The sequence below is a fragment of the Harpia harpyja genome, chromosome 23 (assembly GCF_026419915.1).
Source record: "Harpia harpyja isolate bHarHar1 chromosome 23, bHarHar1 primary haplotype, whole genome shotgun sequence".
Classification (NCBI taxonomy): domain Eukaryota; kingdom Metazoa; phylum Chordata; class Aves; order Accipitriformes; family Accipitridae; genus Harpia; species Harpia harpyja.
This window is the reverse complement of record NC_068962.1, coordinates 3,104,358-3,117,063: the sequence shown is the minus strand read 5'-3', so window position 1 is coordinate 3,117,063 and position 12,706 is coordinate 3,104,358. Positions and strand designations below refer to the sequence as shown.

The 12,706-nt window shown below is 42.2% G+C and overlaps 1 protein-coding gene and 1 non-coding gene across 3 annotated transcripts; both read left to right on the top strand.

Moving 5' to 3' along the window:
• The first annotated feature begins 2,500 nt into the window (after positions 1–2,500).
• SLC25A3 (solute carrier family 25 member 3) lies at positions 2,501–12,203 on the top strand. Of its 2 annotated transcripts, none has more exons than XM_052774634.1 (8): positions 2,501–2,632; positions 2,791–2,944; positions 6,950–7,071; positions 9,702–9,881; positions 9,999–10,180; positions 10,915–11,087; positions 11,643–11,753; positions 11,869–12,203. In XM_052774634.1, the coding sequence occupies exons 2-8, from the start codon at positions 2,797–2,799 to the stop codon at positions 12,027–12,029; spliced, it is 1,077 nt and encodes a 358-aa protein (XP_052630594.1). In that variant the 5' UTR covers positions 2,501–2,632; positions 2,791–2,796; the 3' UTR covers positions 12,030–12,203. The 2 variants fall into 2 exon arrangements, with proteins under 2 accessions (XP_052630594.1, XP_052630593.1); XM_052774633.1 differs by lacking the exon at positions 6,950–7,071 and adding an exon at positions 6,664–6,785 and having other exon boundaries at positions 2,518–2,632.
• On the top strand, positions 10,359–10,598 carry LOC128135734 (small nucleolar RNA SNORA53). Its single transcript, XR_008233221.1, has one exon. It is a non-coding gene; the product is annotated as a small nucleolar RNA SNORA53 (small nucleolar RNA).
• Positions 12,204–12,706: the final 503 nt, after the last annotated feature.

Sequence of the window (12,706 nt, the reverse complement as noted above, 5' to 3'; positions counted from 1 at the left end):
GTTCACGCTTCCCTTGGGCTGTGAAACCTACTTACAGCTTGAATTGATCTGTTACTGATTCTCTAGAATCACGGTCTAGTAGTTCTGGTGTTGATACAGTGAATGAGTATGTAAAATACGTGCTAACCTGATTATCAAAGGTGTGGATGGTTGTTTCACTATCTCATTGTCCATTTCTGAAAACAATAAGTCACCTGGAGAACAAGCTTGTAAGAGCTTTGATTTTACTTACAGGCTTCACCAAAGTCTTAGAACTGAAAAGTTACTGCAAGACAGGACCTAGTCTACAATTTCTTGATTGTATGCTGCTTGGAGTGGGGGGAATGGAGGGTGTGTGTGGTGGGTGTTAATAACAGAAGGAGAGATGTAATTACGAAAACTTTGGAGTTGCCAAACTGACATTTTCCTAAACTTCCCAAATTTGAAAAGCTACTGATTAAAAAGATGGATTGAATTTACAATAGCTCTTTTTACTGTGAATCTGACAGGTGGACACCAAAAGGTAATGTCTTTCAAGTCTTCATCTGTTACTACCCTCAGAGTGTGTCAGGAATCAGATTAATCTAGATGGTTCGAATTACAGGCTACTGCTATTTTATTCTTTCACATCTGGGAAAAGTTGAAGAGATTTTCTATGTAAAATGATACGCGTTCAGCAGGAACATATGTTATCCCTGTATTTTCACGGGGATATGTTAGGCTCTGCTGTTTAATAGTACTTGTTAATAGCACAGCTGTTAGAAGTTAATTGTCAGCTAAAACCAAAGAAACTGATTGTTCCACAGACTGTAACTCCAAGTGTCAGTACTAATTGTGCACACAGATTGCCGTTAGATGTATATAAATAAATATAGTCACATGTTCATCCTTCATAATTAGAAGGAGCAGAGGTTTTCTATATGTTAAAAATCAGAAAAGTCTGCAAAAATTGCCATCATTTGTATGTAATTTCAAGATAAAAGCCCAAGTCTCAGTCATGCTTAGAAGTTACTAGTTAATGAAAAAAAAGTATCAGTGTTTGGCTTTTAAATAAAACAGTGCCACCAACCATTGTTTAGATGCAAGTGGGTAGAGCAGAACAAGTAATGGCAAAATGAACAATTCTGGCCTGTCTTTGTTGCTGCCAGCGGCAGTGAAGTGAACAGCGCTTCAGGCTCTTAGCTGGTTGCTAAATGAAAGTATTTAAAGAATGCAAGTTTCAGCTGACCTTTTCCTACTTGGCAGCTGGAGTCTAGTTTACTCAAGAGGGACTTAGCCAACCTAGACTTCTGTGACAGTGCTATTAGGCACGTGTCATTTTTGCCTGTGTATGACAGTCTGCCTGGATCAACTTGGTTGTGAAATACAGCAAGTAGAGCCAAGTCCTAAGGCTGGTGTGGCAGGGAAGTTCGATGGGAGCCGCTGAGCTGACCGAAGGGGTCTGTCTTCAGTGTGGCCATGCAGGTGTGCTATCAGTCGCATTATGGCTCCGTGCCCAGAAGTAATAGCTGGGGTACTCCGTGTGTGCCTCCTGCTTTGCTGTCCTCTGTGCTTACCTTGTTACAGAGCACTGTAGCGGATGGGGTAGTGATCAAGATGGTGAAAACGGGGGTTCTTATCTCTTCAGTAACTGGGGAGCTGAACTGTGCTGTGCCAGTTCTGTACTTATGTAAATCCACTAAATGGAGTGGATATCACGCTCTGTTAGAAAAGGCATAGTTTAAGGTAGTTAAGGCCAAGCATGTGTGCTGTGCTAAATAACACTCTACTTTTAACAAACCAGTAGCTGGCAATTCTTCTGTAAGTGGCTGCAGCCGTTGTAGCATAGGCCTTGTCATGCTGCCTTGCCAGCTTGTCCTCCAGCGGTGAAATGCAGCTTCGGCGGCCTGCCTCCTGACCTTGCTTCGTCTGGAACCGCGCTGCGGGAGGGCTGAATCTTCTGCGACGAGAGCAGAGTCTTGCATTTACCAGGCTGTGATTAGAAAGCATTCCTAGATGCAAACTGGAACGTGGGGCGACGCAGAGGACTTCTTCAAACTCCTCTCAAAACCGGGCTGTGAGGCGAAAGCGCTGGAAAGCACGGTGGGGAAAGGTCGAGCAGGAGTTTGGGAGTGTCTCGGGTTTTTGACATTGCCCCGGGCTGTAGGCCAGCTACCTGAAGCCTGCGGGAAGGAAGGCGCAGGAGTTCCCTCAGGGGCTTTGACGCGGGGAGGGTGCCCTAGAAGAAACGTCTCCCTCCCGGCGGACCGCATTTCTCAGGCCTGTCGCAGCTGCGGCGCACAGCCGAAAGGGCAAGGGCAGCCGTGGGACGCAGGCAGCGGACCGGTCCCGGTCCCGGTCCCGGCCGCGGGGGCTCTGCCAGCCGAGCCGCCCGGGTCGCGGCCCGGCGGCCCCCGGTGTGACAGGCGCTGACCGCCCTCCCTCAGGGCGGAGGCGAGGGACGCGGTGCGCAGGCGTGAGGGCGGGAAGCGCGAAGGCCTGGGCTGCGCATGCGCGGCGGTGCCGGCTGCCAGCGCGCCTCCGCCAATCGCCCCGCAGCTTTCGGGGCTCTGGCCCCGCCCCTTGCGTCGGCGAAGGACAAAGTGACGGAGCCGGCCGCCCGGGCAGCCTCTAGCGCCGAGCAGCGGTCCGCGCGCTGCCGCCATCTTAGGAGGTGAGTCGGAGCGGTGAGAGGGGCGGCCGACCGACCGCCGGCACCCGCTGCTTCGCCCCGGGGCGACGGGCCGCCCGGCGGGTTGCGGGACCGCCGTGGCGGGGCCCGTGGCGGGCCTCCCCGTGCCAACGCCGCTCTGCTCTTCTCGCCCGCCTCAGGTCGCCATGTTCTCGTCCATCGCGCCGCTCGCCCGGCTCAATCCCTTCTACGCGCCGCATTTCCAGCTGGTCCAGGATGGCGTGAGGAAACGCGCGGAGCCAGCGGAGGCGCCTACCGCTCGGCGGGGCCTGGCGGCCGCATCCGCCGCCGAAGGTGAGAGGGGGAGGCGGCGGGGAGGGGGCTTTGGGGAGGGAGCTTTGGGGAGGGAGGGAGGGTCGCGGCGGAGGCGCCTGTGGCCGTCGGGATGGCGGAGGGTGGGTTAGCGCTGAGGGGGGGCTCGGCCGGGCCGGCGAGGAGCCGGGGCTAGGCCTTGAGCGCCCGTTTGGAGGACGAGGAAGGGCACGGGCGGGGGAGGCGCTGGCAGCCTCTTCCGCTCCCCGTGCGGTGTGCGCCGGGTGGCGGCCGGGATCCGGTGGGACCGGGAAAGCAGGCGGGAAGGCTCTAATTCGGAGTAATTGCAGAGACCCCCCCGGTGGAGGCAGTCTGGGGGGTAAGAGAGGGCTTTTTCTGGCTCTGCTGGGCCTGCAGCCTCGCGGACGGAGGCTGTAGGTCCGTAGTCCTTTCTTCCGCGGAGGGGAGCAGCGTGTCAGTCTGGATGGATTTGAAAGACCATCTCTCCCAGCCTTTTTCTTTCCTTTTCTCCTTATTTTTTATTCTCCTGTTTAGTCGCAGCTGGACATCTGAACATCCAGACACGTTAGAGGTGTCTGCAGCTGTTCTAGTTTCTTTTTGGGTGTTGTGATTTTGGTTCTTTTATTTTCTTTTTTCTTCCCTCCTTCGTAGTTGTGGGGCATACACCAGATAGCTCTGGTGTCTAAGATACAGTGATGCATTTTAGATTTAAGTGCAGGGGCTTCCTGTATGTTTCTTGATCACTTTTGTGACTTCCAAAGGTCAGACCTTGATGATACTTTTAATAGCAGAGGTAGATGTAAAAATTCTAATTCTCTTAAGCTGTTAATAACTTAAAAGCATCTCTGCATTTATTTAAAAAAAATGTAGTAAGAAGTACTTTCAGCAAGATACCTCTTCTGAAGTACAACAATATTGAAGTATGTTAGTGCTCTTGCATGAGCATTCATGTAATATGTGAAAGAGAGACAGAACTCGGTGTTAGCTTTTATTAAGTTTTCAAGAAAGTACTTCTGGTTATCAGTGTACTAATCTTGTTGCTAGCTAACTAAAGCCCTAAATCGCTCTTTGGTATGCTAAATGTATTCAGTAGGTGCACTTATTTCTTCTTAAAAGCATTATGCTTAATCTTCATCCTGTGTTTAGGCAGATACAGTCAGAGGTGACTAGAGTTTCTTAGTCTTTGTAGTCTTTTCAGCTGTGTTCATTATTTCACGTACCAGTTGGTTCTCTGGCCTTTGTGTTCGGAGAGTAACACCTTGCAGAAGATATCTGAGCTTATGCAAGGTCACGCAAAGTCAGTACAAACCACAAGACCTTTTGAGTTCAGCTCAGGGTATCAACCATAACACAGCTTGGAGACAAAGTGTTTTGTGGTCAGCTCTTGGAAATTGTCCTTTGTTAACATGTCAGATCAGAAGCAGAGAAATGAAATGGTTACAATGTAGCTGTCTTAATAGAGTAGACATGTTTTTGTGCTATATGTTTATATTTGAGTAGCTTCAGGGTGTTTGTTTAAGCCAGTGTCTAGGTATGTTAGAATAACTTTCTTGCCTTCTGTACTACGTGTTTAGCCAGTTCTCTTTTCAGGTAACAGTTTCTAGGAAATTTGACTCTACTTCTGAAATAGAAAGTCTGGGATCTACTATGGCTTTTTTTTCCTAATACTGCTATGCCACTATGAACTTAGGTACCTGTAAAGAGCTCAAGCCTAATTGGTACTGGCTTGCTTTTCTTAATTATTGTTTTGACACCTAGCTGACAGGTCAGTCTGAATAGCATTGTAATAAAGCAGGTACATAAAACTACTTTTCAGCAGATAGATAAAACTGTACTTTTTTGTGGCTTCTACAAATGTCTGTCTCTGTCAGTTGAAGAGTATGACTTCTAACAGTAAATTTTTGTGAAAAAGGGAGTGTGAACAAACACTTCTGGTATCTGGGCAGCATGGTAACTACTGCAGTACTGTTGTGCTGCAGGCCAAAGATACAGCTAGACAGAGCTGCCCCGTAATATGGACCCAGAGTCTGTTCTCTGATTACACCTGCATGGAAAGCCTTGTTTGTGTTTGTTTAACCAGTTATTCTGACAAGTTGTAAACAGAGTATTACTGCTGTCTGCAAATCTGCTAGCATAACCAAGCTATTCTAGAGGTATGTGTAAGTCCCAGACCAGCCTATGTACAGTCTTGAGCAGTAGCTCAATTAAAAAAATTCTCGTAGGTTATGCATTATTCTGACTGTTAACTGATTTCTTGCTTTAAGTTTAGGCTTAATATGGTATCTGTGATTTGGTATTTGTAATTTTAGAATAAAGAAAAAATGATATTTTTATTGTCTTGGTGATTAATTTGGAAGAGTAAGGTGAGAAATATGGATGTAAAATATAATGTAAACCCTGGAACATTTCAGGGAAGAAGTTCCCTTATAATAGCGAAGTTAAGAGCAGTATAAGCCTGCTAGTGTTAACTGGTGCTCTGTTGATGCTGTTGAACGTAACTGTAAATTTTTGTTGATGTTCATAAAGGAATTTATTTCAGAAGCAAAAAGGGCAAAGAAGCTCTGAATAAAATGGGGTTTTGCTGTCTTTTGATTTTCATTAGTGTTTCTCTGGAGATAGTTCTTAAGTTGGTGTGACACTTTAATGTCTATTCCATTATATTGAAGTAACACTGCTAGATTTAATAGCAAAAGAACCTAGCTTATCCCTTTCTAGTCTGGGGAATATTTTCTACATAATGTATTGTTTTCTCTATGCTTTTTCAGTATATTAGTTTTGCTTATATATTTAAAATGCTAAGCATAGTAGCAGAACTGTGCTGCTACCTTATGCTTATTTCATACTGTTAATTGTAAACTTGAGTGTTTTCTGGTTGCAGATAATCATACCCTCTGTAGCTTCTTCAAAAATGGAAGAGGGAAACTGATTTTTGTTTTTCAGCCTGAGTAACTTTGCTCTATTGGAATTTGTGAAAATTAATAACTTGTTCTTTTAAGACTGGATGGTTTTATACACAGTACTGTATGAAACACTGCAAATGAAGTATCCCTTGATTAAATGTGATCTGAAAGATTCTGTACTGAACCTTGTTTATGAGCATTGAATGTGATGATTAATTTAATAATATTCTGCAATTTCATTAAACAGAAGCTGTAAAATCTGAGATTCTGTATTTGAAAGAAAATTAAAAAAAAAAAATCTGTATAGAGAATCTGAAAAATACCTGAAAAATATACCTGCATAAAGAAAAATCCAATGCTGATCTCGTAGATGTGTATAGTCTCTACTTAAATAAAGAAGTTGAGCTATCACAGAATATTTAACCAAAGCAGCTTTGTCTCCAGAATACGAGAGAAACACTATTCTTGTTTAATTCCTTGATACAAGAGAATGTTGGACATTGCAACTTTGAGTCGTAATTTCTACTAGCAGCTTCTGGGATTAATTTCTATGGTTTAAGTATGCTGTGAGCTAAAACTTAACTGTTTCTTCCGTTGCTTTTTTAAAGGAACCAACTCAGTTTGGAAGGCTTAGAATCAAATCTTGTCAGTCTAAAAGTGTTAATTTGAAGCACAGGAATTACTTTTGAGTATAACCCTACAGTTGAATAATACAGCATGGGAGATTATTTCAGTTTAATACTTTTGAGAAGGTAGCACTGAGTCAATTTTGTTTCTTTTCTGATCTTTGTTTCCATTTATGATTGACCATATGTATGTAATTTTTTTTCAATTAACTAGAATACAGCTGTGCATATGGCTCGGGCAGATTCTTTATGCTTTGTGGCCTTGGTGGGATTATTAGCTGTGGAACAACACATACAGCACTGGTTCCTCTAGACCTGGTTAAATGCAGAATGCAGGTTTGTTCTGCATGTTGGTATGTGGTGACATTGACAAAGCATGTTTAGTGTGGTATATTTAATCTACTAATGAATTGGAGGCATAAACTATCCCCTGGACATAATTGTCCAACAGTGCATGAAGTTTATGTAAAAGCATGGTGTGTCTTTATTTTTTGCTGCAGAATACAGTTGTGAATATGGCTCGCTCAAGTTTTATGCTCTCTGTGGCGTTGGTGGGGTCCTAAGTTGTGGCCTGACACACACTGCTGTTGTACCTCTGGATTTAGTGAAATGTCGTATGCAGGTTTGTATTATCTTAAACATCTCTTAAACTTTTTTCTCTGTGTAGCCAGCATATTAAGAGTTTACAGTAGGGACGCAGTTTTTTCTGGATGACAGGAAGTGAGTAAACTTCAATGCTGCTTTATCAAGTCTACTGCTGTGAGACTAACAAAATACCACTTTGAAGAGAAGCAGAGGTATTCAGGATAATCTGGATGAATTATTTTTGACTACATGTAAGGCACATTTAACTGACTATATTTGCTAAAAGGCACCCACCACAATATTACTCTTTGCTGGCTGGTAGGCTATCTAGCACTATTCGTGTGCTTTTGGAGAAGGGAAATAGTATCTTTGGTGTTTTGAAGGTCTACTTTTTTTAGCCTGGAGCAACATGCATGTATAATTTGATCCATTAACATTGTGGATATCAATGCATGGCTTATGGACTGAATACTTCCTAATGATGCCATTTTGAATAGAATGGGTAAAACTTGATATGGTATTGGTAAGGCCATCAGTGCTTGGGGCTAATTTCCTTGAAGTGGTTCTTGATTGAACTGAGTGTCATCACATTGCACTTAATTTGTGATACCAGCTTCCGCATTAAAATCGTCTAGTGAACAGCCACGGACAAATCTGTGCCTCAGGAAAGAAGCAAATTAAAGCACACTTCTAAATTTCTGGAAATATAGTAGTTAATGACTTCCCCATTGCATAGGCTGACATTGATTATAAAGGTGGCAATTTTGTAATGATAGAACTCCTGAAATGAGGAGGGAACTATGAATTAGTTAGACCTACTAGTCACACTAGGAGTACTGCATGTGATATTCTTAAAAATTATGTTCTTCTGGAAGGCCTTTATTTAGCATTCTTTACAAGAGAGGCTTTTTCACATACTTGAGAGCACGTGCAATTCTGGTCTCAAACTAGTAATTCTGTAACACATTGGACAAACACAGGGTGCATCAAATGAGGGTAACATGCTGCTTTCTACAAAATTTGCATTGAGACCAGGCTAACTGTGTAAGAATTCCCTATTCCTACTCGTAAGGAATAGCTGTAGCTGAGTATGTGTTTTATTTCTGAAAATGCAGCTTAAGTGCACTTTTCTAATTGTTCTTCAAAATCCAAGATCAGTAGCTTGACTACCTATGCCTAAGGTTGAGTTTTCTGAGAAGGAGATTGATCATGGGTAAAGAGGATGTAGCATCTCAAACAGTTGTTAATCTGACTGCAAATTGGGTTAATGGGCAGAAGGCCTGAGAGCTATACAATGCTTCATGTACAGCTAGGGAGCAAGGCCTCATACTTCCCAGGCTTCAACTGCTTGGTAGGTATGCTTGGCTTGGGCTACCAGTCCTGGGCTTCTTACGTGCTAAGGGTGATGATACTTGCCCCTCCTTCTCCAACACTTAAAGGAAGGTGCAAGAGGAGTGTTCCATGTGGATTCCAGGTGTGACCTTGTAAAACCTGTCAGCATTTATCGCTTTACAGATCCAGTACAGAGCATGTTACTAATCCTTCCTAGATTCTCCAGGAAGAAACCTGTTGCCTGCCCTCTCATGTCTTTTTAAAAAGAGGTCACCTTTTACGTAGATGATAAGTAAGCATGGTTCTGACACGAAGGGAGTCTCATTTTACAGTGACCAATTAAATATCCAATTTTCTAAAATTCTGAATCTTTTAAAATTGACATGTTTAGGTGAACTAGTTCCCAACTAGGTTGTTGCTGGACTGCAAGACAGAATATCAGTCACTGCAGGTTGGCATGCATGTCCCATAGCTCTTTCTGAAAGCTTTGGTTGACTTCTCATTTGGTATCTTCCTCCTTGCCCACTGAGGAAATGTTGGATGATGTCAAATATGAAAAGTAACAGTGTGATGTGACTTAAAATTTGTCAGAATGAATGTTTAAGAATTTGTGTTAACTGGTTTCTTTCCTTTCACATGAAACAAAATTATTCAGGTTGGTCTTTTTTTTTAATTTCTGATAAGTTTATAATGTAATCTCACTCAAAGTTTTGTGTGCAGGAAATAATTTATATGTAGCTTTTACTGTGAAGTCAAAGTACGAGTGTAGAAGTTCTTGAGTACTCTTTGATCTGCTTTGCTCCATCTGTCTTTGACTGTGTGGAGGGATCAAACTAACAGTGGACAAATACACTTTTCTGATTAAGACTCGGGTGAATCATCAGGCTTGGTTTGTGGTGAGGCTTCAGGGTACATAGGTGTGATGTGTAGAGTGGATGAGATTGCTGACAGAAGCTGTCAAATTTTTAAAGACACTGACCTAAACATAATTATACCAATATACTACTGGCAGTGTTAGAATAGTGATTTCAGTAAATCCTTTTGATACGGAAAGTCACATTGTTGATTTGGAGAATAAATCTAAAGCAAAATTCAGATAGTTACATGGTTTCTGAGTATTGAGGAACATACTGGCTGTTAAAATAAGTTAGGGTTTGAGACTAGCAAGTAACCATTATGGTTACATTAGTGTAACTTTGTGGTGAGTACATGGTCTGTCCAGGGAACCTTAGGCAGCCAGCTGTATGAGGAATTTAAGAATTTTATATTTCGGATGGGGGTGTGAGAAGGGAAATAGTAAGCTATATCAAGCACTTAACTGCCTATTCCTTTTAGGTTGATCCACAAAAATACAAGAGCATCTTCAACGGATTTTCAGTGACAGTCAAAGAAGATGGTGTTCGTGGCTTGGCTAAGGGATGGGCTCCAACCTTTATTGGATATTCCATGCAGGGGCTTTGTAAATTTGGTTTCTATGAAGTTTTTAAAATCCTATATGGCAACATGCTGGGAGAGGTAAGCCTTAAGTCGTTTATATGAGGCTACATATCTGCAACATAATGGTATTAGTAATGTAGAGTAATCGCAAAAGCACAATTCATTAATAAAAATGTGTGTTTAAATTCACTTCAGGAAAATGCATATTTGTGGCGTACTTCGCTATATTTAGCTGCATCTGCCAGTGCGGAGTTTTTTGCTGACATTGCTCTGGCTCCAATGGAAGCTGCTAAAGTTCGTATTCAGACCCAGCCTGGATATGCTAACACTCTGCGGCAGGCTGTACCTAAAATGTTTGGAGAAGAAGGCATCTGGGCGTAAGTATCTCTTGATTTTAATTTTTATTCAGGTTCTTGATGTTGAGTATTTTTTCCTAATGAAAAACTGTTGCTAAAACTAATTGTGGCTTTAGCTTATAGTACTTTTTGGTCTTTGTATTTTAAGATAACAACTGAACATACTTCAGGGGATCTGTGCTGAACTGGCTGTTAATTCCACATGCTCCTTAGATCCATCTTTGTGAGTATCTTTGTGCTGAGTTCTGCTGGATAACTTCAGTTTCTAGCAGTTCCAGTCAGAGATACTCAGCAACTTTTTGGTTGTACAGTCGAAGATGCTTGAGTCATTGGCATGTAAGAGTAATATAACTGCATGTTAGCTTTCTGTTCTGATAGAAGTGGCTGTAAATATACAAGTCATTTATCGCTATCGGGACTTGGCTGGTATGCAGACATGAGCCTTACTGCACTTGTAGTATCAGTACTGCATTACTGCAATGCGTTGTAATCTGAAAAGTGACGTACAAAAAGAGCTGTGCAGTTTAGGGGTTAGGTAGATTCTAATTTGTGTTGCTGTTCCCAAGTTAGCACTTGGGAACTAATAAAACTTAAATTTCTGCTCTGTAGGTATTGAGACACTTAAGCCTTACAGTGTCAGTGTTTAGAAGTTGTATTCTCGATAGTAACAATAAGCTAACTAAGTTTTTTCAAGTCAGAAATGTACTTTAAATACTGCAGAAGATGAAACTGAGTTTGTCTCTTCTCTGGTTAAGTTTCTATAAAGGTGTTGCTCCACTATGGATGAGACAGATTCCATACACAATGATGAAATTTGCCTGCTTTGAACGTACTGTTGAAGCTCTCTACAAGTATGTCGTTCCCAAGCCACGAAGTGAATGTACAAAAGCAGAACAGCTGGTAGTCACATTTATTGCAGGCTATATTGGTAAGGATTCTTTAAGTCCTAGACTTCGTTAAAGGACTGCCACAACTTTAGAAACTTATCCCTTTTCAGAGTATCAAATAGATGTAACTAGAATGGGAGAATTACTTGTAACTTTAAAATGTTCAGGGGAAAAAACTATATTCAATCTGTCAGTGGAAAATGGGTCTGTAGTAGGACAATGCTCTAATTGTTCCTATGTATTACCAATGTTAATATCCAAGTTTAGAAACTGCAGATGATTTAAGTGGAAAAAAACCTTGCATCTTTGCTAGGGTGGGGAAGGGGAGAGAAATCTGGATGGAAGGGGCATTTTCAATATGCAAAGATTCGGAAGGAGTTCTGTTTTAGCAGAAGAGGTGCTGCAAGAGCAGAACCGAGGTGTTTTCTAGTATTCGTGTACATGCTGTCCTTTTAGGATACCAGGAGGCTTGCCATAACTTCTATGCAATTTATTAGCAGTTTATTAGGTGGTGTGGTTTCAGTTGGGTGTATGTAGTGTACATAGTAATGGTACAGCTAAAACACCACAGAACTAATGTCAAATTATTCTTTCAGCTGGTGTGTTCTGTGCAATTGTTTCCCATCCTGCTGACTCCGTGGTGTCTGTGTTGAACAAAGAAAAGGGCAGTTCTGCTTCACAGGTTCTTATGAGGCTTGGATTCAAAGGTATATACATCCTTAGTTTCATGTATTTTGGATCAAGTGTTTGTGGTGTTTCGGGGAGGATTTCTTTTTTTCCTGGCTTCTTAACGCTACTCATGCTTTATGTTTTGCTCTACAGGTGTATGGAAAGGTCTGTTTGCTCGTATCATTATGATTGGTACCCTGACTGCACTACAGTGGTTCATCTACGATTCTGTGAAGGTTTATTTCAGACTTCCTCGTCCACCTCCACCTGAAATGCCAGAATCTCTGAAGAAGAAGCTTGGTCTAACTGAATAGACAACTCATGGACTGACTATGCTGGCTGTCCCAGTGATGAGTTTCATGAAACTTTTATATATTTCACTATGTAGAAAACAAACTCTATATGATGTCGTTATTGGCTGTGCCCTCATCCCACATGAGGGTTTAAATTCTATCACTGTCATTGCCTGAAATAAATGAGAAACAGAGCGCTTAGTGTCTGTTTACTACTGCGTATGTAAGCTTCATTTCATAGCAGCAAATACCTCAAATACTCTTCCCCCCACCCAAAAAAAAAAATTATATATAAATTAACCTGTTCTCCACTTTAGGAACTAGGGAATTGTGAAACAATCATAATAAAAATAGGCTTTCCCTGTTTCCAGAGAAGTGACAAGAACCTATCCTTGCAGAACCACAGCAACTAACTGCGGTTCTATGCACTTTGAGTCCACTGTTTTATTTGCCTATAATAAGCTGTTACAGTAGGATAGCTGAACTCCCGAATGGCTGAGATGAGACTGCAGTCTGATAGGGCATCCTGCTCATAATATAGAGGTTGTCCAAAGGAACCATATACATAGTAGTCCTGTTTCTGCTTTGGGGTGGTCATCCCAACATAACTAACTTATGCCTACTTGACTAATTTCTGCTTCTGTTGGTTTTGAACCACACCAAAGAACTCAGTCCTTTTGGTTGTACTGTGGAATTAA